This window comes from Brachyhypopomus gauderio, chromosome 17, assembly GCF_052324685.1.
Source record: "Brachyhypopomus gauderio isolate BG-103 chromosome 17, BGAUD_0.2, whole genome shotgun sequence".
Lineage (NCBI taxonomy): Eukaryota > Metazoa > Chordata > Actinopteri > Gymnotiformes > Hypopomidae > Brachyhypopomus > Brachyhypopomus gauderio.
In genome coordinates, this window is record NC_135227.1 from 1613888 (window position 1) to 1639952 (window position 26065).

The following is a 26065-nucleotide window of genomic DNA, read 5'->3' on the forward strand; positions in this document are numbered from 1 at the left end:
ACCATAATCAGTCTCCTTAATTCGCATACAATCTGCTTAAAAACAGACTCTGCAGGTATAACACTGTTATTTTATGTCTCTAGCAGGTGAGAAATGTAGGATCATGGTACCAACATGCTGGCTTTCATCATTAGTTGCCAGCAGCTTATGCTTACTGTCCTATATTCTGTTCATAGGAGCAACATCATGTCTGTCTTTATGCACACGTATAAATTCATATGTGCATATGCAACATTAGAGTGATTGTGCGCATTTAAACGAAGTGTGCGAATGCTTAGACGTGAAACAGCAGCATCCAATAATGACAAGAGCACATACTAAAATCTGCATGAATGAAAAGTTGCACTTCATAAGTCGATGTGGGTGGCTCTTAAAAGAGCCGTTGGATTCTGAAAACAGAAGGGAAATTTACTTGGATTTAACGGTCTTCTCGGTCTTTTTGGGCAGCAAAACAGCCTGAATGTTGGGCAGCACGCCACCCTGAGCGATGGTCACTCCTCCCAAGAGCTTGTTCAACTCCTCGTCGTTACGCACGGCGAGCTGCAGGTGACGAGGAATGATACGAGTCTTCTTGTTGTCGCGGGCGGCGTTGCCTGCCAACTCGAGAATCTCAGCAGTTAGATACTCCAACACGGCAGCCAAGTAGACGGGAGCACCGGCACCGACGCGCTCGGCGTAGTTACCCTTGCGCAAAAGCCTGTGTACACGGCCCACAGGAAACTGCAGTCCGGCGCGAGACGAACGAGTCTTGGCCTTGGCCCTAGCCTTACCACCGGTCTTGCTTTTTTACTGAATCTTTATTATTGATTTTCAACAGCTATTCAAAAAAAAAACATGTGGGAATATACACCAATAAACAAAATACACACATACATCCTTTTTTTTTTTTTTTTTTTTTTTTTTCCTTTACATTCAATTACTCACTATCAAAAATCCAAAATGTCCCATGGCAGTGTGTTAATTGTCCTTCTATCGACCGTCCTGCCTCTGCCACTCATAATGTCAACCACAGCGCTGTAAGCAAAGACGAAATAATCACGCCTGCTCAAAGAGCGCTGGAGATATAGCTAAATAAGCTGCTCTCCTATTGGCTTAAAGAAGGCATGACGAATAACCAACCCGAAGCGGTCGACATCCAAAGCCAGCCTCCATCTCTTTCCCCTGCAACACTCCATGTGGCACGTCTTTTCTTGTTGTCCTTCGTATATGCATTTCAATATTGAATAAAGTTTTAGAAATCTTCTAAGCTATTCAGGGTACACGCATATGTATGACAAGGACAGGAGAGATTGGCAAATTAAAAAATATAGCATACAATAGAATATTACTGTGTACATGTCCATATGTTGAATGAGATGCAAAATGTTTTACGCGCGTTTACTCTACAAAACTCCCTCTCGTAATAATGTTTTTCTATATGTATGCACTTTAATTTAATGTAGAAATGTACTCAAGTTATTCAAGCTACGTACATGTATGACAAGGAGAGGAGAGATAGGCAGACTAATGTATTCATAGCATACAATAAAATCTTATTATATACAATATTTCTGTGAATAATGAAATGCAACATGTTTACTATGGATACAGTAAGAAAAACTGATTTTCGTTGGACCCTAATAGATATATAAAGTTATATATATGTTGTTTTACCGTCATATTGATATTGTAATGTTATGAGTATGGATTGCTTGAAATGCTTGTGTATTGACTTTTCATTCTCCATTTTAATAAAGTACACTTGGGCAAATAAAACATACGTATATAAAATAGAATCTTATTCTACACAGTATTTCTGTATTTAGGACGGGATGAATGTTTTAGGTTGTCATTTTTCTTCCCAATGTCCACGCACTTAATGTAGAGCAATGGATGAAACTGCACCTTAAAATCCACCAACGACACAAAATATTTAGAGTTTAAAGAAAAGCGCTCTTTAGAAAAAAAGGTGGGTGGCTCTTAAAAGAGCCTTTTGGGGAGACCAAGACATGAAAACATGCACGTTTACTTCTTCTTGGGGGCTGCTTTTTTCGCCTTTGCTGCTTTTGGCTTGGCGGTCTTGGGCTTCGCAACCTTTGCCTTCTTGGGGCTCTTGGCTGCTTTCTTCGGAGCGGCCGGCTTCTTCGCTTTCTTGGGACTCTTGGTAGCTTTGGCGGCAGCGGGCTTCTTCGCCTTCTTGGGCGACTTCTTTGCAGCGGCGGCGGGCTTCTTTGCCGCGACCTTCTTGGGCTTTTTAGCCGCGGCAGGCTTCTTAACGGGGGACTTTTTCGCCTTAGGCGCGGCTTTCTTGGCGGGCTTCTTCTTAGTTTCCGCTTGCTTGTTGATCTTAAACGAGCCAGACGCTCCGGTGCCTTTGGTCTGCACCAAAGTCCCTTTCGTCACCAGGCTCTTGATGGCGAGCTTGACGCGAGAGTTGTTCTTCTCCACGTCGTAACCGCCAGCAGCCAAAGCTTTCTTCAGCGCGGCGAGAGACACGCCGCTCCGTTCTTTGGAAGCAGAAACAGCTTTAACGATAAGCTCACCGACGCTGGGTCCCGCTTTCTTGGGTCTAACGGCAGCTTTCTTCTTGGGCGCTTTAGCCGGCGCGGCAGCGGTCGAGGCTGGAGCCACTTCTGCCATCCTTGAATTTTCTAAGAGAAACAAACACTGAACGAACTGATCTGTGACTGTGAACCTCCCTCCTCGCGACGGACTGTGGTCTTAAAATACACATGAGGACGGTGTAGACTCAACTCGCCCGATACTGCGTCAAGTCAAGTAGTCAAGTAGTCTTTATTGTCATTTTAACCATATACAGTACAGTACACAGTGAAACGAAATAACGTTCCTCCAGGACCAAAGGTGCTACATAGAACAATACTCAATACAAAAACAAAGTGCACTTGTGCAAACATGTGCTAGTCCGCAAACAGTCATTAAATACAAGACATTAAATACAAGACAGTAAAAATACAACACAATAAACAATTTCCAATACAAACGATAAATACTGGGGGGGGGGGGGTGACATTGCAATACTGAGTGTGTGTTAAAGTGCATTGTGCTATGTAGAGTACAGGATGTAAAGAAAATGTAAACAAAAATATGTAAACATTACTACACTCTTTATAGCAGCTAAAAACCAGATATGTACCTTAGAACAATGTAGTGAAATGATAAAGACAGTCCAGACAGTTATGTAGACATTGGTACAGTCTTAGCAGCAAATCAGAACTGTAAAAAAAGGAATCCAAAGACCAGTATTTTTATGTGTGTGCATAAGTATAAGAAGAGTCCAAGGTCTAGTGTTTTTGTATGTGCATATGTGTGCGTGAGACAGCACAGACTAGGTTGTTAAGAAGTCTGATAGCTTGTGGGAAAAAGCTGTTGCAGAATCTGGATGTAAGGGTCCGAATGCTTCGATACCTTTTCCCAGATGGCAGAAGTTGGAAGTGTGTGTGTGAGGGGTGTGTGTGATCACCTACAATGCTGAGTGCTTTGCGAGTGCAGCGTGTAGTGTAAATGTCGGTGATGGAAGGAAGAGACACACCGATGATCTTCTCAGCTTCTCAGCTGCGTGCCTGTGCTTCCGTGAGTAGACGGCACTTGTGTTTTCTCACGACAAATCTCGACCTAAATATGCATCCAAACACTATTTGCAGTGCATCAAAAAACGCGAATGGCAAGAGAAGGCTCTCTCGTTTATTTGCGTGCCAGGGAAGCCCATGCAGTTCCGGGTCGTTTTGCACAACTGTCACAAAAGCGCAACCTGCGACTGTCGCACCTAAGAAGACATGCTGTGTTTTGTGTGATGTGTGGGGTGAAATTGACAGAAATGAAGGAGTAGGTCTAACAGCTCATAGTGTGTGCTATGAAGGAGAGTCTGAGTAAAGGCATGGAGGTGTTTTGAATGTGGCAATGGTGTGTTTATTAGTTAAAAAATCCCTTGTGTAGGTGTGACTAAAACACAAGCATGGGGTGCAGGAGGCCGTGGCCATATGTACAAATACTATGAGATAATAGTGGTGGTCTCAAGAATCAGGAAAAATTAAACTTATGAACAGGTATGTTTAAAAAAATAAGAGTAAGAACTAATGGAAAAGTAAATGTTTATCTGTCAAAGGTGTAAACTTGTGGAACAGTTGTGACAAGGACATAAAAATCTGCAGTTCACTTGTCAAATTTGAAAAACATGCTTAAAAATAAGGTAATAGATACTTATAATAAAGATAAATAATTTTATATATGTATAACTTGATATTGATTTTAATAGTAATGTATGATTGTTCTGTAGATGAGCAAAGTTTATTATTAATAACATAATTGGAAAAATATATATTTGATTAAAAAGGGTAGTCAATATAAGTTAATGCTTCAAACTATACATTTTTCGGTTATCATTATTTTCACCATTATTATTTATTAAATATTATTATTTTACTTTCGTTTTCTTTCTTTTTTATGTAAATGTATGTGTACATATGTGTTTATATATATGTTTATACGTATATGTACATGTTTCTCTAAAATCCGAAATAAACTCTAAACTCTAGTCAGTTTATTCTCTTTCCAGCCTACCAGTTCTTTAAAATCCCAGTAGCATTTCCAGTGCCATACGTCTACACTGTAAAAAAAAATCCTAATTTTATGGAAAATAACTGTAAATATTTAATGTATTTTAACATTTTTTCCAATTGTATGCAAAACTTTGTGAAATTACAGACATTATTTGTAATTTGACAAAATGTCTTTTATTTTAAGCATTATGACAATTACAAGTTACATGCTTTTCTCGTTTTTTAAAGGAAATAATACAGTATTATTTATACGGTATTTTTCTGCTTTCTTAAATTATATACAGATTCATGTATAATTACAGCAATTATCTGCAATTAAACATTCGGTTGATTATATAAAGGTTTATGTCTGTAAGAACTAAAAAGTTTTTTCTCTGTCATTTAAATCAAAATCGTATGTCTTTTGGCCAGGGCCGGCGCCAGAACATATACAGTGAGGGGGCGTCAGAAAATTTCGGGGGGGCGAACGTAAGTTGTTGACCGGGGGGGGGGGGGGGGGGTGGGGTGGCGAACGTAAGTTCTTGAGCGGGGGGGGGGGGGGGGGGGGGGTGCGTGTAACGATTGTCGAGCGGCCGAGGGGGCACCATGTGGCGATTGTTGTAAAATAAATGGGTCTTATTTTTTACATTGAGGGGGCGGGACACCTCGCCTGAGGGGGCAACGCCCCCATTCGCCCCCCCGTGGCGCCGGCCCTGCTTTTGGCACTGCTGGTTTAAACATGATTTTCAATGTCAGAAATGAATGGGGTTTTCATAGTATTAGCTTACATGTATCAATACTCGTATTTTGATTGTTAGGCGTCCTCGTAATTCAGAGGATCCATTGATGTTCAGGAGAAAAATGTACACAGAACAAAATATATAGGTTCGGACACATTAATTTGCCACAGAACGTGATGCTAATTGATTTGACGAAAAAGAAAATAATTTCTGCAATTGAAAATGCTCATTTTTATGATGCCTACAGAATGAAGAGTGACTTCCTAATGTCAGTTCAGACATTAGATTTTTACATTGGCATATCTAAAGTATGTAGGAGATTTCTGTTCATTGTTCCATCTCTATTGATGTCTGTTCAGGGTTCCCGCGGGTCCTTAAAAAGTCTTAAAATGTCTTAAATTAAAATCTCATTAATTAAGGTCTTATATTGTCTTAAATTCACCGTAAATTTGCTGTAGGTATTAAATTTTCGGATGGTGAGTTTAATGCCGATGGCAAAAGCACAGTGGTAAAGCATCTAATAGTGTGTATTTTTTTTTTTTTTTTTTTTTTTTTTTTTTTGGCCCACCTCCACCCCCCCATCTTTGGAGGACAACTTTGTTTTTATGTACAGATTTAAATGGCAATTATAACAATTCTGTATAATATATAGTGTAGTGATAACAATATATAGTGATAACAATATGCAAAGTGATAATTATTGGGGTTAGGTGGACCAAGAAAAGAGGGGGAGAGAAATAATAAAAAGGGAAAAGACAGAGGTAGGAGAAGAAAGGAGAAGAAAAAGAAAAGAAGAAAAAAATAATAATAATAATAATAAAAATAAAAAAAATTAATAATAATAAAATAATAATAATAATAATAATATTAATAAAATAAAACACGCAACCAGCTCAAATGACCACTGCAAAGAAGTACAGAAAGTAAACCAAAATACATATAGTGCAGATGAGTGCGATGTATGGGTGTGTGTGAGTGTGTGTTTATGTGCAACCTAGAAGTGCAACATAGGATAGATGTATGGAATGTACTTACCAGCAAGGGTGGGTAGCTGCGACAGCATTCCCCCAGAGGCCAGAGGCGGGTGGAGAGAGACCCGGGAATCCCACCCGCCCACGGCCCCCCACAGAGCGGTGGAGTACCAGAGCCGCACTTCCCAGAAACCCTCACCCGCCCGCCCCCGCAGGCGGGAGAGAGAGACCCCGGACAGCACCCCACCAGTCAAGGAGCGCAGGTCCAGGGGAACCAGAGGGAACAGAGCGCCTCCCCCCCAGGATGCCCCCCCCCCCCCCCCAGGGGCCAGCGGCAAAACCACGGCGCCACGCGCCCGGAAAGCCACCCACCACCCGGCAGGGCCCACCTCCCGCCGAGGAGCACCCGGCCGCCCCACACCACCACCGCCCAGGGGAGCGGGCCAACCGCCCCCACGCCGGGGGGCCAAGCCGGACTCCGGAGCCCCAAGGCGCCCCCCCTCTGGAGTGGTGCAGTAGTCTCAGGGGAGTGTCCATGAGTGAACCGGGCACGACCAGCCCCGACCCAGAACCAGCTGTCCTCACCCACCTAACCAAACCCACCCTACATTCGCCCCTATACACCCCCACCATGTACACACCCACCCCCACACACACACACACATACACTCAAATTCACCCTCACACCTCCAAACCTGGCCATATGTCCCCTCCCTCCAACACGCACTCATTCATCCACCCATTCAGAAACAAGAAGAAAACAAGGACAGAGACACACACTTATCCAGACTAGCACACCCTCTGCGGCAGGGGCAAATGGCTGGACCAGCAAGGACCAGTAGCGGTCCTAGGAAGCCACCAGCCCAGTCCCGTGCCAGCAACCCCCCCCCCCCCGCCCCGGCAGGGAGCAGGAAGTGGGTGAAGGAAGGCCTTCCCACCCCTCCACCCCCAGTGTTGTGTGTAGGTGTTGGTGTATATGCATGTGTCGTAGTGTGTGATACTATGGTGCAGTTAAAATTGAGGGGACAGGTGCTAGGACAAACGTGAGTGCATGTCCACACCGTCCCCTCAAAGGCCCTCAATGTCTAAAGTGCAGTAAAAACTGAGGGACAGACAGTGGTGAGGAGACGGGTGAACCATGGCAGCAGGCCCACCTCGTCAACCTCTGGGTACCTGCCTGTCCCCAGAATCCTAAATGAGCATGGATGTGTGTGTGTATGTGTGTGTGTGTGTGTGTGTGTGTGTGTGTGTGGGGGGGGGGGGGGGGGGGGGTGGGTGGGAATGCTTAGGTCCAGAGGAAAGGGTCCTCTGGAAGAGGAGAGCCAGCTTGCTAGCTGGCTCATTGAGCACCGAACTTCACTGCCCCCCCAGCTCAAGGCAGGGAGCGGTCGACCCGGGGAGACCAGGGCGGCAACCCCCCCCACCACCACATCCAAGCCCGGATCCACACCACCCCCACCACAGAGAGCAGCCGGTCCGCACATCCACATACACCTAGACACACATTTCTTTCATACACGTATGCACTCACACACATTTAACCCATAAATATATACATATATACACATATACATACATACATCCATCCACATATATAAATATATACATACACATACATACATATATACATATATATCTACACATACATATACACCCACACACGCTAGTCCCATATACACCACACCCCTGTGTATGCACCCACAACCATACCAATCGCACAGTGAACAAACGATAACAGACATCAACAGTATTGAGGACATGCTGGTCGGAGTCCGGAACCCTACCTCCCGGCCCACCCCAGACATCCCCATCATCCACCACCCCACTCCCACCACCCAGGCACCTCGGAGCCCCAAGGCCCAGACCCGACCCCCCGACCCAGGCCGACCGACCCACCCCCCCCAGCGGCGCAACCGCAGCGGCGCAGGTCCCCCCGCACGGGCAGGGCCCCAGCTCGGGGTCGGGGGGCCCCAGGCACCAGGCCCCGGGTCCCGCCACCCGGCCCCACAGGGGAGGCCAGCCACCCCGCCGAGGGCCAGCACCTGCCCCCCCCCACGCCCCGGCCCCACACCCCAGAGCCCAGAGGGAGCGCCCCCCAAGCCCCCCCAACCACCGCCCGCCAGGGCAAGCACATGCCATCCCAGGTCGGCAGCCCCGGCCCCCCCGCCCAGAAAGTGGCCGGCACGAGCAGTCTCCCCGGGGTCGACCCCCAGCCACCAACCGGCCCTCCGGGGGCCGAGGCCCCTGCCAACCACCCCGACTAGCTAATGGAACTGATCAGTGGGGACCAAAGAGAATTAAATTCCTCCAACTGGTCTTTAGAGGAAGCAGACATTCTCTCCAGACAGATGTGATCAAGTAATAAATTTTTGTAATGAGTAATATGCAGGTCCTTTTTCGTTTTCCAATTGATAAGAATGGTTTTCTTGGCTATGCATAGGGCAGTGAGAACTATGTGTGATATGTCTGCCTCTGTATCTAATTCACTGACGTCTCCTAAGATGCACAGTCTGGGGGAAGTTGGGATGCAGCTTTTAAGCCCCGTGGACAATTCTACACATACCTTCTTCCAGAATTCCTTAACAGGCCTACAATCCCATATAGCATGCATATAGTTATCAATTATATTGCCTGTACAGTGGGTGCATATGTTTGATTGTGCTAGGCCCATTTGGAACATCCTTTGTCCTGTATAGTGTGTTCTATGAAGGACTTTGTATTGTATAAGTTGTAAGTTGGGGCTTTTACTTATTTTGAAGATATTTGTACATATGTCGGTCCAGAAATGTTGATCTGGATTAATAAATAGATCTCGTTCCCATTTGGCTATCGGAAGGGATATTGAGTCATCAAATTTTAACAATAATTTATACAATTTTGATAATAATTTAGGAGTATATAGATTAAAAAATTCAGTTATCCATGCTGATATTTCTAAGTTCAGTTGATTGCGGTTGAATCTCTGTTGAATGATGGATTTTAATTGTTGATATTCCAGAAATCTACTGTTGTTTATTCCATATTCTGATACAAGTTCCTGGAATGTGACAAAGTTTCCATCTTTAATAACATGTTCTAAATTTTTTATTCCCCTGTCATGCCATGATGAAAAATGTAGTACTTTCTTGTTCTGACAGATGTCTGGATTGTTCCAAATGGGTGTTAGTTTGCATGGGATGAGTGGGGACCGAGTTAATTTAAGGAATTCCCACCAGGCTGTCAGTGAAGTATTTATATTAAGGCTTTTAAAGCAGTCCTGACGCTTAATATTAGAGCTAATGTAAGGTAGGTCTGAGAGTTTTATTTTCCCGCAAAATGCTTGTTCTAGGTCCAACCATGGCCTGTCTATTAAGTCGTATTTGACCCATTTTAAAATGTACTGTAATCTATTGGCTAAGAAATATTGATAAAAATTTGGTAATTCTAAGCCACCATTGCGTTTTGGCTTTTGCAAGGTTTTCATACTTATTCTTGATGGCTTGTTTTTCCATAGAAATTTTGAGATGTTTGAATCTAGGGATTTAAACCAAGCAGCAGAGGGTTTATTTGGGATTAATGAGAATAAATAGTTAACTTTGGGTAGAACCATCATTTTAATGGTAGCCACTCTCCCCATGAGTGATATAGGTAAAGCGTTCCAACGTGTGAGATCATCTTCTATTGTTTTTAATAGAGGGATATGATTTAACTGCACCAAGTCTAACAGTTTAGCAGAGACATGTATGCCTAAATATCTAATATTACCTGATTGTAGTGGAGTGGTGGTCGTGTTCTGGAAACTACAGTTTATAGGCAAAACTGTTGATTTGCCCCAGTTGATGGAATATTCTGTTATAGAAGAGAAGCTGTCTATAAGTTTGATTGTATTCGGAAGGGAAGCTTGTGTGTTCTGTAGGAAAAGTAATACATCATCTGCGTAGAGACTTATCCTATGGTTTGTGGTTCCTGTGTTAATTCCTGTAATATTTGCATTTTGTCGAATTGCTGCTGCTAATGGCTCAATGAAGAGAACGAAAAGTGAGGGTGATAGTGGACAGCCCTGCCTGGTGCCCCTTTGCAGAGTGAAGCTTTGTGAGGTGATGTCGTTTGTCCTAACCCGTGCATTAGGAGAACTATGTAAGGCTTTGATCCAGTTAATGAAGGATGGGCCAAATCCAAATTTGTGTAGAACTGCTAATAAGTATTTCCAGTTTACCCGGTCAAATGCTTTTTCTGCATCTAAAGATACAATGGTAGTCTCTAATTTGTTAATTGTGCAGTAATCTATTATGTTTATTAGTCTGCGTGTATTGTTGGCAGATTGTCTACCCTTGATAAAACCTGTCTGGTCTGGATGTATTATAAGTGGGGTGATTTCCTCTAATCTTCTGGCAAGTGCTTTGCAAATAATTTTAAGATCTACGTTTATGAGTGAAATGGGGCGATAGCTGGAAGGAAGTGTAGGGTCTTTGCCTGGCTTTAGAAGTACACTGATGTTAGCAGAATTCATGTCTGGAGACAGGACATGATCTTTTTGAATTTGATTTACCATTCTAAAAAAGGTTGGTTCTAGCACAGACCATAATTCTTTGTAGAATTCTACAGGAAATCCATCTGGTCCTGGAGCTTTGTTATTTGGTAGCTGCTGTAAGGCTTCATGTAATTCGGGCAGAGCAAGTGGTGAATCCAGTGCAACAATTTGTTCGTTTTCTAGCTTTGGGAGATTTATATTATTAATAAATTCTTCAATAGCTGAATCTGATGGATTAATCTGTGATGCGTATAAAGCTTTATAAAACTCTTTAAAAGCTTTATTTATTTGTTGTGGGTCATGAATAATGCTGCCTGTTGAGTTCTTAATAGAGGAGATAGTTGTTTTTTCCTTATTAAGCTTTAACTGATTAGCAAGGAATTTTCCAGATTTATTGCCATGTTCAAAATTCTGCCAGCGCAGTCTTTGCAGTAAAAATTGTGTCTTTTTATCTATTATTTCATTCAATTCCAGTTTGAGTTTCCTCAGCTTGTTCAGTGTGTGTTCTTGTGGTGAAGCAGCATGGGCAGCTTCTAAAGATTTTATTTTTTCTTCCAATTCTAATACCTGTGTTTTTTCTGTCTTTTTCTTATGTGTGCAGTAGGATATTATTTTCCCCCGCATTACTGCCTTCCCTGCTTCCCAAAGAACACACTGAGAGGTACCTGGTAGATCGTTATATTCTAAATATGTTGCCCATTCTTTTTTGAAGTAATTAATGAAATCTTGTTCCTTAAGTAATGATGTATTTAATCTCCAGTTCCTCGTTGCTGGTGTGGTTCTTTTCTGTGTCAAAGAGAGAGAGACCGGTGCATGGTCACTGATAGTGATAGGGTGAATACAAGTGTCTGTGACATCTGTCATAATGGAATTGCTAACTAAGAAGTTGTCTAAACGAGAATGTGAGTGGTGTACTGCCGAAAAGAAAGAGTAGTCCCGGAGAGTGGGGTGTTGTGAACGCCACGCATCAGAGAGCCCAAAATCGTTCATATATTGTTTTAGGGTGTCTATAGACTGCCAGTTCCTTTGACTCACTGCTGTACTGAGCCTGTCGATATCTGGATCAAGTACCAAGTTGAAGTCTCCTCCTATTATTAGTTTGGTGTCAGAGTGATCAGAGAGTGCAGTGAAAATATTGTGGAAAAAGGAGGGGTCGTCAACATTCGGCCCATATATGTTAGCAAAACATAAACGCATATTTAGAATGGATAGGTTGAGTATTATGTATCTACCATCTGGATCAGTTATATTGTTGCTAATGGAAAAGCTTATCCTTTTATTAATTAATATGGCCACCCCCCTTTGTTTTGAGTTGTAACAGGCTGAGTACAAGTGTGGGAACTGAGGAGAGGTCAGTGTGTATGTAGGTGTTTTAGACATATGTGTTTCCTGTAGAAAGACAATATCTGCTTGTAAGTCGTTTAGCCGATTAAAAATTTTCAATCTCTTTTCCCTCGAACCAGCTCCACGTACATTCCATGTGACGAACTTCAGTGAACTAATGTTAAAACTACTTGTTTGAGTGTTGGACGGTTGCTAAAGGTGTGTGTGTTGCACTTCTGTGTAGTATGCCTGTGTTGAATGTTTCGTGTATGTGTCTGCGTCTGCGCTACATGCCTATGTGTCTGTGCCTGCATGAATCGGTCATGTGTGTGTATCTCCTGTGTGTTAGTGTGAGAATGTGCTATATGTCTACGTGTGTGTCTGTTTTGCCTACCTGCCTGCATGTGCGTGTGTGTGTGCATACAATACATTGCAGTCTTGAAAGTGGGTGAACAAATCGCTGGGTGTGTGTAGAAAGAGAAAAAGAGAGGGGAAGGGAAAAGGAGACGTACACTGAAAGTGCATATACAACAAAAAAAGTATAAACAACTAGGACTAATGACGGAAAACATACAGTACGGTGCTAATTAGACCGGCATTAGTTATTTAAATTAAACATGTCTTGTTGTTCTAGGCAAAAAGTAATGTGTGTATTTAACTTTGTACAAAGAAGTTGTAGAAAATGAGGGCCCCCGCGCATAACGTTTTATGGTACGTTCGCGATAGACGCCTGACGTCGGGCGACGTGACATTTCGCGGCTGTCGAGGTGAGCGGTGATACATGTAAGGATGGGAAAGTGTAAATTCAACGACAAATGGATGGAAGATGATGTAGTTAAGATGTGGCTGGCACCAGCCGAAAACAAAAATGAGGCAATGTGCAAATTTTGCAAAAAAACGTTTTCTTTAGGGACCATGGGCGTCAAAGCTGTCGAGTCGCACATGAAGGGAAGAAAGCACCTGCGGTATATGGCAGCAGCTAACTCTAGCAAGTCCGGGCTAATCCCTGCATTGTTTGCACCTAATGTTGCAAGTTCAGAGGCCACCTCTCAGGCGACTATTAAAAGCTTTATTTCACCACCAGAGACCCAGAAGGCAGAGGTAATGTGGGTTCTCCATACTGTAACAAGGCACAATTCATTTAAATCTAATGAGGAGATAAGTGAAGTCTTTGCTGCCATGTTCCCCGATTCCCAGCTTGCAAAGTCATTCAGCTGTGGTGAAAATAAAACTGCATATATCGCCAAATATGGCATCGCTTCGTTCATCAAGAAGGAACTATCGCGCAGCGTTAGTGAGAAGCCGTATGTTATTATGTTTGACGAAAGCATGAATAAAACGACAAAGAGTAAACAGATGGACCTTCATTTGCGGTTCTGGACTACTGATGATGAGACGGGCACACACAGTGTCATCTCCCGCTATGGGTCGGAGTCAGTGGGGAACCGTCAGGGCCCTCTACGCCCTCTCAGAGGGCCTAAAATATTCTTAAAGCATTATATATATAATTATCCAATTTTATTTTATCTACTTACAGTTTGACATTCGACATCTAAACAATTACAAAAATATAAGCAAATAAAATATTCACCCGTGTCTATTCAATCTGTGTTGGAAGGTGAGGGGTTGAGTGGAAGCCTGTGAGCCTGTGTCTCCCCCTATCAGGACTGTGATGCCCGCTGTTCGTTTACAGAGGGCCTGGCAGTTATAATTCAGCGCAATACCAGTTTCAAATGACAGCAAAATTGACCAATCATATCTTCTCTCTTAGTGGGCGGGCTTAACTGTATGATAATTTCCGCCCGCTGTGGCGACGCTAGCTGTCGTTAGCACCATCGCTAGCTAGTTTCGATTCATCCCTTTGACGTCCTCGTGCGCGTTGTTTACATATTCCGCTTCCGAGAACCACGGAGCTGTGAACCTTATTTTGTTTGGAAACTTATTTTGCTTAAGATGTTATCTAGTACAGATATTATTGTTTATTGCGTTTTTAAAGCTGTACTGTCGTCTCAGTTTTTCTTTATTTAGTTTATTAAGAAAGGAAAAAAAAAATTTCGGGGGGGAGGGGGGGGGGTAGCGGGCCCAGGTTTAAAGGTCACGGTTCGCTACTGGTCGGAGTTTATGGGTCACTCGAGAGCCGAGGACATGTTGGGACATTTCAGTGTAAGTAACGTTACGACGTGTTTGAAATTGTATACCATTGTTCTATTCGCAACACATTAGCTCAGAGTTTAAGGGGTATATCTGTTGCTAGTTGATTTTTTGGGGGGGGGTTCAGACGGTTGGGCAAATCTAGCTAACAGCTGGTAACGTTAGCTGTCACTTGTTGCTATAGCAACTGTAAACATTCACCTAAGAGCCATAAAGAGTTAATTTGCAAAAACCTATCTCCATTTTTATTATTAGATGTGTATTTTTTATTGATATTGTGCATTGAACGCACTAACACAACTTATGAATTAAATTGAATTTGAAATCCTTTGTTTTTTTGTGAACCTGCAAAGCACAAAGTTTTTTTCAAGTTTTTTCATGGATTTTACCTGTTTTGCAAATTAACTCTAAGATGCAGAATCAAGCCATGTTATAAGTACAGATTAGAAATGTTGATTTTACCAGTTAGTGAACCTGTAGAAATAATAATACACACACAATTATTTTAATGTGTATGAGTGTATGTATATATAAGCAAGAAATCATTAAAATAACAAATGGTAGCAAAAGAATGCTTGTGATTATCACAATTAAGATGTCAGGTGTTTTGGTGGATGTTTTTTGATCTCTACTATATAAGCTGTTTATTATTATTATTATTATTATTATTATTATTATTATTAGTAGTAGTAGTAGTAGTAGTAGTAGTAGTAGTATCATCCTTACAATAATGGAGCCTTTTTTTTCTAATGTGTATTACCTGGCATATTGAATTTATAACCCCTTCCACCCCTTATATGTGCAGGAAGGTACAAAAGAGCTGAATCTGAACAACATGCTCTCACTCTCGATGGATGGGCCCAGTGTTAATTGGAGGTTTGTTGAACTCTTACAAGAGGAACACAGAGAGCAGTGTGGTGGAGCCCAACTACAAATAATTGGAAGCTGTGACCTTCACACAATGCACAACTCATTCAAGAATGGCTTCACGGTTTGGCAAGTTGAAAAAGTTCTGAAAGCCCTGCACTACCTGTTTCATTGTGCACCTGCAAGGAGGGAAGACTTTGTGTTAGTGACCAAGTGTGATAGATTTCCTCTGCCATTTTGTGGACATCGCTGGCTGGAAAACCTTCCAGCAGTTGAGAGAGCGATTGAAATTTGGCCATATATTGTCTCCTATGTGGATACGGTCAAAGCCAAGAAGCTCCCCAATCCAAGGTCATCATCGTATGACACCATTGCAGAAGCACGCATGGATCCCATTATCCTGGCAAAGTTGCACTTCTTCATGAGTATCTCAAGAACATTTCAGCCATTTCTCGCCAAGTACCAGACAGATGCCCCTATGATTCCCTTCTTAGGCAGAGATTTGGAGGATCTAATCAGGGTAGGCCTAATGACAGCTGAAAATGTATTAAAGGTTTAGTCATTTAAGCATCGTTACTTACAGAGTATATGAAAGAAAACAAAGCAATGAATTTTCAGCATGTTGATGTTTGTAGAATATATTGTAAATACAGTAATACTTATTCAGATTTTGATTATAATAATTAGTATGCCTGTGCTTTTCTGTTTTCAGAGCCTTCTCAGGCGGTTTATAAAGCGAGATGTCCAGTTCGATGTTCCCACAGTAAATCTGGTCAAGCTTGATGTGACAGACCAAAAGTTTTGGGTCAGTCCAAAGCAAGTAGACATTGGCTTGGGAGCGACAGCTGCCCTCAAGGTACCATTTATTATCTTGGATGACTTCAACAATGTGCTACATCAGCTGCAAGTCATTTCACTACTTAAGTATTTATTCTAAAACAACCAAGAGATTAGATTAACAGACCCTCCAGAAAGTTGCGATGTTGCGATTTGCAACTTCAACGCAACTTCAAGCAAACCCCGCGAATTCAGGGCGGTGTTGCAACTTCAGCCAATCACCGCAACTTTCCCGAAAATTTGACCAATCACTGATGTCGTCTTGATGTGATGTCGACAAACTCCCGCCTTACTTCCGTATATACATTCAGGAGGAGCAGACTGAAAGCAGCATGAGCGACGAAAATAACGGCAAAAAGATCGGGAAAAGCAGTATTCCGTACACTACATGAAAACGGGGATAAACTGTCCAGATCCGACCCGCGAATTGATTATCTATGGCCCCCTGGATGATATTTAATTACTATTAGAACCGGCCCACAGGCCACAGCCGCCCGATGGTGTTTTGCACCCACAAACACTACATTCCCCACAATGCAACGGTAGCCCGCGAAGTCACTGCAGCGCACGCAAGCGGCGAGGGTCTGAGATAAAGTTTATAAGTTTAAACTTTGAACTGAGATTAAGTTTAAAGTCAGAGATAAAATTTATTTATCTCTGATCCATATCTATGAGTTACTAGTTCGCTCTGGCGCCAACCACTGGCGATCGATGTCGATATAATACTTAATTTGTGTCCATTTTACAGGCCGCCCGGTAACAACTTACGTTCGCTAACCCCGCCCCCCCTCCCCGTCAACAATTAATGTTCGCCACCCCCCCCCCCAAAAGGTTCAAATCTCACTTCAAGCGATCTTGAAAAGTTGGCAACCCTGAATAGATAGATTAATTAAATAATAGATTAATTAATAGATAATTAAAATGGACTACTAAATAGAGGAAACCATACAACATTTACTCCCTATTGTAATGTACTCACAAAAAAGCAAAAACACACCGCAACTTCCATCGCAATTTTTTTTAAAAACACCCGCAACATCAAACATTTTAGCCCGCAACAATCACAGAAAAGGCCCGCGAAATCCTGGGGGGACTGGATTAAGATTAGACATCAAGCAGTTGACTTATTCACAGGATTTGTAAAATGTTGTGTAGTGTAAGTTACACATAGGGAGAGTTTATTTGATGTTTCAGGTGACATATGACTTTTGTGCATTTGTCAGGGCGTGTCAGGCAGTCAGGGTGGAAGTGAGCGTGATGTGTTACAGTTCATGCGAGACAGCCAGTGTTCTGTCAAAAATTTGTCAGAACATTCTGTTGAAATGCCCACTGAAGTACCCCACTGTCCGAAATATGCTGTGCCTGGACCCCCAAAAGATGCACACTGAACCAGACATGTGCTTGAAAAAAATGAAGGCCCTCATCATGAAGTTTGTGCAGGACAAGAAATTGTCAGGAGGAGTCACAGCGGGTAACATCTGTAGTTATATTAGAAATAAGAACAGTTACCTATGGTTTAGCAAAGGGAGTCTTTAGGCACCTTCTTTAAACCAGTGGTTTTAAAAGTGAACTCCAGGGGAATAATTATTCTCACTATAATTCCAACAATAAATCACAGTGACAGAAGGTATGACGATTTTGGTCATAGGATTCATACACTTTTTTGTAATAAGACCTCTAAAAGCAAAACTCTTAAAAGATGGGGACTTGTGGTTTAATTTGTGCCAGGGGTCCTTGACATGAGAAAGCTTGAGAACCACTGCTCTAAATGTTATTGCATCTCTCCCTTCAGTGTCGTTGACTAAGACAATATCTTATTTCAGTAAATATCCATTTCTTCGATGTCAAGTTATACTTGCCTATTACTTGCATCTTTTTAGTATTTTATTTTATTGGAAATATAGCCTTGTAGGAGTTGTAACACATGTCTGTAGGCCTAATAAATGTTCTTAGACTTGGTTCAAATATAGTTGGAAATGTGAGATTCATTTTCCAGTGTATATTGAATATAAATTTCCACAAAATATAATTTTAACTGGAAAATATACAAATGTTTGTCTTTATGTAAATGCAGGTGATAAGATTGCACAACAATTTCAGAAGTTCCTATTCAATGAGGCCAGAGGAGAGGAATTCATGGTCTTCAGTGCATTGGATGGGACATTGAGAGTTGACAGCTTCCTGCATAAGGCCATGAATGGATATGCAGAACTTTGGAGCTTTGTGGAAAAGCTACTGCTTCTGTCCCATGGACAAGCCACTGTGGAGCGTGGATTCTCCATAAACAAGGAGGTGGAGATGTGCAATATGAACGAGGACACTATAGTCTCACAGAGACTGATCTGCGACTATGTGAGGATGTGTGGTGGAGTGGTCAAAGTGCCACTAACTAAAGAGCTGCTAAATGAATGTGCAACTTCACGCAACCGGTATAGGATCTTCCTGGAAGATGAGAGGAAGAAAAGGGAAAAAGCAAAACAGACGAACAAGAGAAAAGGGGCTGAAAATAAGCTTGAAGAGCTACGCAAGAAGAGAAGAACAATCTTAACTGTGTGTGACACTCTAGAGAAGGAGGCAGATAGCCTTGCAGAGAAGGCTGAGAATACAGCTTGGACCAAGATGGCAGAGCTCATCACTAAATCCAACACCATGAGAAAAAGATGCAAGGACAAGAGAGGGGAGATGATGGACCTAGACCATGAAATTGAGAAGAGGGTGGCAGAGCTACGCTACACGTCTTGAGCAGAATTTTGACCTCTCTGTTCATTGGTTTCTCTCTGATCCATGTGATAACATTTTGTGTTTTGCAGATAGGCTGTTTTGAGGACTTTTTTTTTTGCTTATTTACAACACAGACTGCTTTACTTGTTATTTTATAATTCTGTATGGTTTCTACATGCAAGTCAGTGTGTTGTTTAATGTAATGCAGCTTATGTGTCTTATGCTGGCTCTGTTCTGCATCCCAGTGGAACAAAATTGAAAAGATTGTTGATGACAAATGGCAAACATTAAGTTTTGATTTCCAATGTGGGAGTGAATAAATTGAAAACCGAAATTTTTTTTTACATTTTTGGGTCTTATTATTATATGCATTGAGGTCTTTAAATGTCTTAAAAAGCATTAAATTTGACTTTTAAAATGGTGCAAGAACCCTGCTGTTCTCATTTTAGTTCTTGTGCAGTCAATGGCAATAGAAAATGGCAGTTTGTTTAGGTGTTTTTAAAAGAAACATTTCTAAACACTGGGTCTATACTTGAACATAACCAAGGAAATAACCTGTAACACACTGAGAGACAGATGAACTGATATACTGGTAGACGTACATTGTAATGGAAAGTCTAATTTGCTAGGAACGTCACCGACTATTCTATCGCTAATGATTAATAGTCACATAAAATTTTGGGTGGCAGACATTAATGGGGTTTTTTTAAAAATCCACCTCTATCACATTCTGTGGTGGCTGAATATTGTACCGTCAGCCAATGGGCAGCGTTGAGGGGTGGAGTCTACAGACTTCCCAGCAGGCCCTGCGGTGAGTTCGCCCTGTTTCTCTGGATGTGTGTTGTATGTGCGTTAGTGTTCTCCCTTCCCTTTAGTGGGTTGCTTATAAAATAACAGTTCAACATTGGTGTAATGGCTCATTCTTGTCCTTCTGACTCAAAGCCATTACAATATGTAAAGAATATGAACAGACTTAAAACTGCGGTATTTTTTGTCAAAATCTTTCCAGATTAATGGAGAAAATCCTATGCAATTAAAATTCATCTTGCAGCTGGATTGTAATAATTAATTGTAATTATAATAATTCAGTTAAAAGTTGTAAAAATAATATTTCTCTGCAAAAATATTAGTGGTGTCACTTTTTTTAAGTGCTTAATCATAATAATTCAGGGAAAAGTTGTAAAATAATGATATTTCTCTGCAAAAATATTAGTGCTGTCACTCCATTAAAAGTGCTAAATCATAATAATCCAGGAAAAATCTGTAAAATAACGGTATTTCTCTGCAGAATGTTTAATGAAATTTTTCTGTAAATTTATAGTTTTTCTACTTAATTTAAATCAGGGTTTTTTACTTTAAAATTAAAGTTTTTGGTCGGCAGCCGCTGCTGCCAGTCGTTTACCGTTTTTTTAGGACTTTTTTTTTTACAGTGTGGTCATTCCTAACTGGACGGATTTCTCGTTTGGTCTGTTGTTTCCCAGGCGTACAAGCAGAAGGTTGTTCCCAGCATACGCTCTCTGAAAGTGGACAGCAATGAAAAGGAGTTCTCCGATGAGCATCTACTCAAGAGTCTTAAGCTGGTGTGTGCAGGGTGGCCTTTGCTACCTAGCACCACATGACGGCTCACATTCTCCAGCAGTGTGCTAATGGAACTGTGTCTCCTTATGAGGATTTAGTTATGTTTATGTACTTTCTTTTAACAGGAACACGACGAGCAAATTACCAAGTTGAGGAATTAATTTAAGAGACAAGTACAAGGTATATGTGACGCTGGGAGCGCAGCGAAGGACGAGACACAGCATCCTTCTTGTAGCAACAAATGTCACTGCTTTATTCACTGATTGCGCAATAGCGCACGTAGAACATCTAACATACACACACAACGTGCAGACTGAGACAACGACGAGCACGGGACACTGCGCGAGCGCACATTAAATAGACAAACCACATTAGCCCCACGTGATTCACGAGCCAAGCCACAGGTGCGACATATTATCACGGGACAATAACCACCACCACGGAGATCCACAGACGCAGACGATGCACGTGGACAACGTAAACACACGCCCAAAAGGGAGGGGCCGGGGTCCTCAACGTGACAGTATACAGTTGTGATCAAATTTATTCAACCCCCACTGAAATAAAGTGTTTTGGCCAGTTTGACATTGATTTTGATCATTTCAGTCATCTTATTTACAATTATATCAAAGAGGCACTTATAAATTAGACAAACATAACATAATATTTATGATGGAATAACCACAAATGTCTTTACTGTGCTCACATCATTATCAGTTTTATTCAACCCCCTAGTGACATTATTTTTTAGTACTTAGTACAACATCCTTTTCCAGTTATGACAGCTTTCAAGCGTGAAGCATAGCTTGACACAAGTGTCTTGCAGCGACCTATGGGTATCTTAGCCCATTCTTCATGGGCAAAAGCCTCCAGTTCAGTCACATTCTTAGGCTTGCGCACTGCAACTGCCTTCTTTAGGTCCCACCAGAGGTTCTCAATTGGATTTAAGTCTGGTGATTGCGATGGCCACTCTAGAATGTTCCAGCCTTTCATGTTCAACCATGCTCTAGTGGACTTGGATGTGTGCTTCGGATCATTGTCCTGTTGGAAGGTCCAACGTCTCCCAAGCCGCAGGTTTGTGACTGACTCCATCACATTTTCCTCCAAGATCTCCTGGTACTGAAGGGAATTCATGGTACCCTGCACACGTTGAAGCTTTCCTGTACCATTAGAAGCAAAACAGCCCCAAAGCATAATTGACCCCCCGCCATGCTTCACAGTAGGCAAGGTGTTCTTTTGTTCATAAGCCTGGTTCTTCCTTCTCCAAACATAGCGCTGGTCCATTGTCCCAAACAGTTCTAATTTAGTTTCATCTGACCACAGTACACTGTTCCAAAACCTTTGTGGCTTGTCCACATGACTTTTGGCATACTGCAGTCAACTTTTCTTGTTCTTTGGAGTCAGCAAGGGGGTGTGTCTGGGCGTTCTGGCATGGAGGTCTTCGTTATGCAGTGCGCGCCTTATTGTCTGAGCTGAAACTTCAGTGCCCACATCTGACAGGTCTTTTTTCAGTTCCTTAGCAGTCACGCAGGGATTTTTCTCCACATTACGCTTCAGGTAGCGCACAGCAGTCGCGGTCAGGATCTTCTTTCTGCCACGACCAGGTAACGTTTCCACTGTGCCCTTTAACTTGAACTTGCGAATGATACTTCCGATAGTGTCTCTTGGAATATTTAACAACTTCGCAATCTTTTTATATCCATTGCCATTCTTGTGAAGAGCAATAACCTCTTCTCTTGTCTTCTGGGACCATTCTCTTGCCTTCACCATGCTTGGAAACACACCAGTAGATGTCTAGAAGGAGCTGAGTATCACAGTCCTTTTAAATCTGCCTAATTGGTGCTTATCATGCTTGATTGCTGCTCGTTGACATCCACAGATGTTTTCAATACCTGATGGAAAACACTGGAATGAACCTCTGTTCTTAGGAGTGGTAGTCGTAAAGGGGTTGAATAATTGTGTCAATGAAGAAATCACAAAAAGGCCATTTAATACTTTATGACAAAAAAAATTGATGCTATCTTAGTTGCATTTAGTTCTTTAACAAGTCCTTGTAAGATTTCATTATGAACACAATTACAAATGTGCACTGAATTCCATAAAACCCTTCGCAGCATTGGGGGTTGAATAAATTTGATCACAACTGTACTTAATCGTACCTGTGTCTTTCACTGTATTTTGTGAAATCTGATGTTCAGCTTTATTTCTGCGTGATGTGGTAATTTGTCATATTTAATATATTTCCTGTTTGTGTGGTTTTGGTTAAAAATATGTATTTGTGCACTCTGGGAATTTGCTATGTTGCTCTTATGCAGCAAATATGCTGATCTTGTCCTGCAGAAATAGAAGCTATATTTGAGAAGAAAGTGGAGGCTCTGCGTGAGGAGCTCCATGAGACAGAGAAACGGAAGAACACTCAAATAAAAACACTGATTAATGACCAAAAAAGAGCTTTCAGCAAAATTAGGAAATACAGCAAAAACATCACTAACGTTTCCCTCATCAACTCACTTCAGGTATGGCAGAGAGAACTAGCGCTGATGGCCAGTTAAGGTTATATCAAATGCTCGATTCAAAAATCATAACCCATCACCTAGTCAGACCTCTCTGGCTCTCTCGTGTCTCATTCGTGGCTCTCTCTCCTGCCATTGGGCTGCCATTCCACATTTCACATTAACGAAGTCCTGTTGTGCACTGAAGTGCACATGTAACATTTTTTAAAAAATTTGTTAAAAATAAAACAGTCTTTGCTATATGTTTGTTTCGACCCCAACACTTGATTTATATGAAAAAAAATCATAATGAAGTCTTTTTTTCCTGGGTCTCAGGAGGATATAATACAATACACAATAAATTTTTTAAAAGTCAATACATTAATATTGTGAATCTGCGATACTCAAACGCTACCGATGTTTTCAATTCTCGTATCGCGATATTTGAGCATCTGTTGCCATAATGCTGTATTGTATACAAACAACTTGGTGATTCCATGCGAGCTGACTAACCAACTATTTAGCTACTTAGCTTTAAAGCAAAAACATGGTAAGTATGAATATAACGGCTAGCTAGCTAAAAGCTTCCACTTTAGCATTTTGACTAACCGGGGTTAGTTATAGACTAGCATAATGTAGGGACTTGGACATTTTTTTCAAAATTATTTAATCACATTTAATATAACTAAGAAAAAGATGCCTCAATTGTCAAATTTGATTAAGCCAGTCGAAAGATATTCACATTTAAATCGGCCTTATTTTTTTAATGCAATTGACCTAAAACCTGTGATCAAGAAATATGCGCTAGTTTTAGTCCGATTTATTACAGCGCGCTTGTGATGACTGATTTCGCTTAGACAGCGCGACCGGAGAAAAATAGCCGCGGCTCAATCATTATCACGCGGAAATATCCAAGTCCCTACATAATGCTAGCTAATTAGCCAGACTGATTAAATTATATGACCGGTGTGCAAATGTAGTGCTCAACCTGCAATATTTCAGTTGAGATCAAGGTATCGGGACGCACAAGGAAGAACGTTCATCTGTGGCTCCACATTGACATGGTCATTCCTAACTGGACGGATTTCTCGTTTGGTCTGTTGTTTCCCAGGCGTACAAGCAGAAGGTTGTTCCCAGCATACGCTCTCTGAAAGTGGACAGCAATGAAAAGGAGTTCTCCGATGAGCATCTACTCAAGAGTCTTAAGCTGGTGTGTGCAGGGTGGCCTGTGCTACCTAGCACCACATGACGGCTCACATTCTCCAGCAGTGTGCTAATGGAACTGTGTCTCCTTATGAGGATTTAGTTATGTTTATGTACTTTCTTTTAACAGGAACACGACGAGCAAATTACCAAGTTGAGGAATTAATTTAAGAGACAAGTACAAGGTATATGTGACGCTTGGAGCGCAGCGAAGGACGAGACACAGAATCCTTCTTGTAGCAACAAATGTCACTGCTTTATTCACTGATTGCGCAATAGCGCACGTAGAACATCTAACATACACACACAACGTGCAGACTGAGACAACGATGAGCACGGGACATGTTGGAAAAAAGAAAATTAAAGGCTAATAACTTGATGTGTCAATTTAGTGTTTTTCAGGAAGACTGTGGGAAAGCAGGAGTAAGGAGGCCTCAGTGGCCTTGAGGAGAACAGAAGGGGCCTATTCAGTGCAGGATGTGTAGCAAGCAGTTTTTAGATAACCAGGCACACAGGCTGGGAGAAGAGGAGCAGGTGATTTTCCATGGAGAGCAGCCAGGATTGGGGAGTTATCGAAACTTAACAAATCAAAACTTATGGACAGAGAGTATGAAAGAAAGGACATCGTCCAGCACGAGAGGCTTTTCGCTTGGACACTGCTGAGATCCACTTGGGTTAGGTAGATTCCTAGGCAACTAGCACCAGTGCACTGAAGAGTTTGTACCACGTATACATCTATTATATTGCATTCATTAATATTCTATATAAATCATTTTAAAAGAACTTTTGTTGTCAAGACTTTGCTTGGACCACTCAGTCAAAAACCAGTCGGTTCATCGGGGCGGTGTTGGGGCCCGTCTGGGTCGGAGAAGAAAATTCCCAACAGACACTGCACTGAATTAATTTAAGAGACAAGTACAAGGTATATGTGACGCTGGGAGCGCAGCGAAGGACGAGACACAGAATCCTTCTTGTAGCAACAAATGTCACTGCTTTATTCAATGATTGCGCAATAGCGCACGTAGAACATCTAACATACACACACAACGTGCAGACTGAGACAACGACGAGCACGGGACACTGCGCGAGCGCACATTAAATAGACAAACCACATTAGCCCCACGTGATTCATGAGCCAAGCCACAGGTGCGACATATTATTACGGGACAATAACCACCATCACGGAGATCCACAGACGCAGACGATGCACGTGGACAACGTAAACACACGCCCAAAAGGGAGGGGCCGGGGTCCTCAACGTGACAGTATACTTAATCATACCTGTGTCTTTCACTGTATTTTGTGAAATCTGATGTTCAGCTTTATTTCTGTGTGATGTGGTAATTTGTCATATTTAATATATTTCCTGTTTGTGTGGTTTTGGTTAAAAATATGTATTTGTGCACTCTGGGAATTTGCTATGGAATTTGCTTATGCAGCAAATATGCTGATCTTGTCCTGCAGAAATAGAAGCTATATTTGAGAAGAAAGTGGAGGCTCTGCGTGAGGAGCTCCATGAGACAGAGAAACGGAAGAACACTCAAATAAAAACACTGATTAATGACCAAAAAAGAGCTTGTCAGACAAGTAGGCGTGTTTCTACTCCAAGGACTCTCTGAACTGTTTTCCCCCCACTGGTTTTTTTATGATGGTGCAAAATCCTTAAATTTATCAGAAGCCTAAATGACAGACAGAAAATTGTTTTCTTCAATTTGTCTGTATGTTTCCTTTTGTATTTTGTAGTGTTCTTACAATTGCTGTTGTGTTTGAAAAGTGCTATTCATATTTATAGTATGTATTATTATAAATACATATATTTCCTAAAATTTACTAGATGTAAATTACAAATAATTCCATATGCATTTCAAAGGCTTCAGTCAAAACACCATTAACATTAACCTGTACCTTTGATTTGGCATAACATTTTTATCATTAACCAGTGCTTCTGGTACTCTAAATTACTCCATAACCTTTCATATATGTTCCTTTTGCACAAGACCAAAACCTTTCGTCTGGTCCAAGCCCACAATAAAGTAGTTTTTCTCTTCTCCTTCACACAACAGATGCTTTAATGTACACAAGTTATCCCTCATATGATGACCCCTAATTGCACACGTCTGTTCCTTGCCAATTATAT

The 26065-nt window shown here is 41.7% G+C and overlaps 1 protein-coding gene, 1 long non-coding RNA gene and 1 pseudogene across 2 annotated transcripts; 1 reads left to right on the forward strand and 2 right to left on the reverse strand.

Annotated features, from left to right (window-relative positions):
- Positions 1-387: 387 nt before the first annotated feature.
- On the reverse strand, positions 388-783 carry LOC143481125 (histone H2A-like; the record flags this gene model as incomplete). Its single annotated transcript, XM_076979069.1, has 1 exon — positions 388-783. A coding segment is annotated over one exon (375 nt), but the record flags the coding sequence as incomplete, so codon positions are not given.
- Positions 784-1686: 903 nt separating this feature from the next.
- Positions 1687-2635, reverse strand: LOC143480594 (histone H1 pseudogene; annotated as a pseudogene).
- A 4890-nt stretch (positions 2636-7525) lies between these two features.
- LOC143480844 (uncharacterized) lies at positions 7526-11875 on the forward strand. Its single transcript, XR_013121898.1, has 2 exons — positions 7526-7720; positions 11358-11875. It is a non-coding gene; the product is annotated as an uncharacterized LOC143480844 (long non-coding RNA).
- The last annotated feature ends 14190 nt before the right edge of the window (positions 11876-26065 follow it).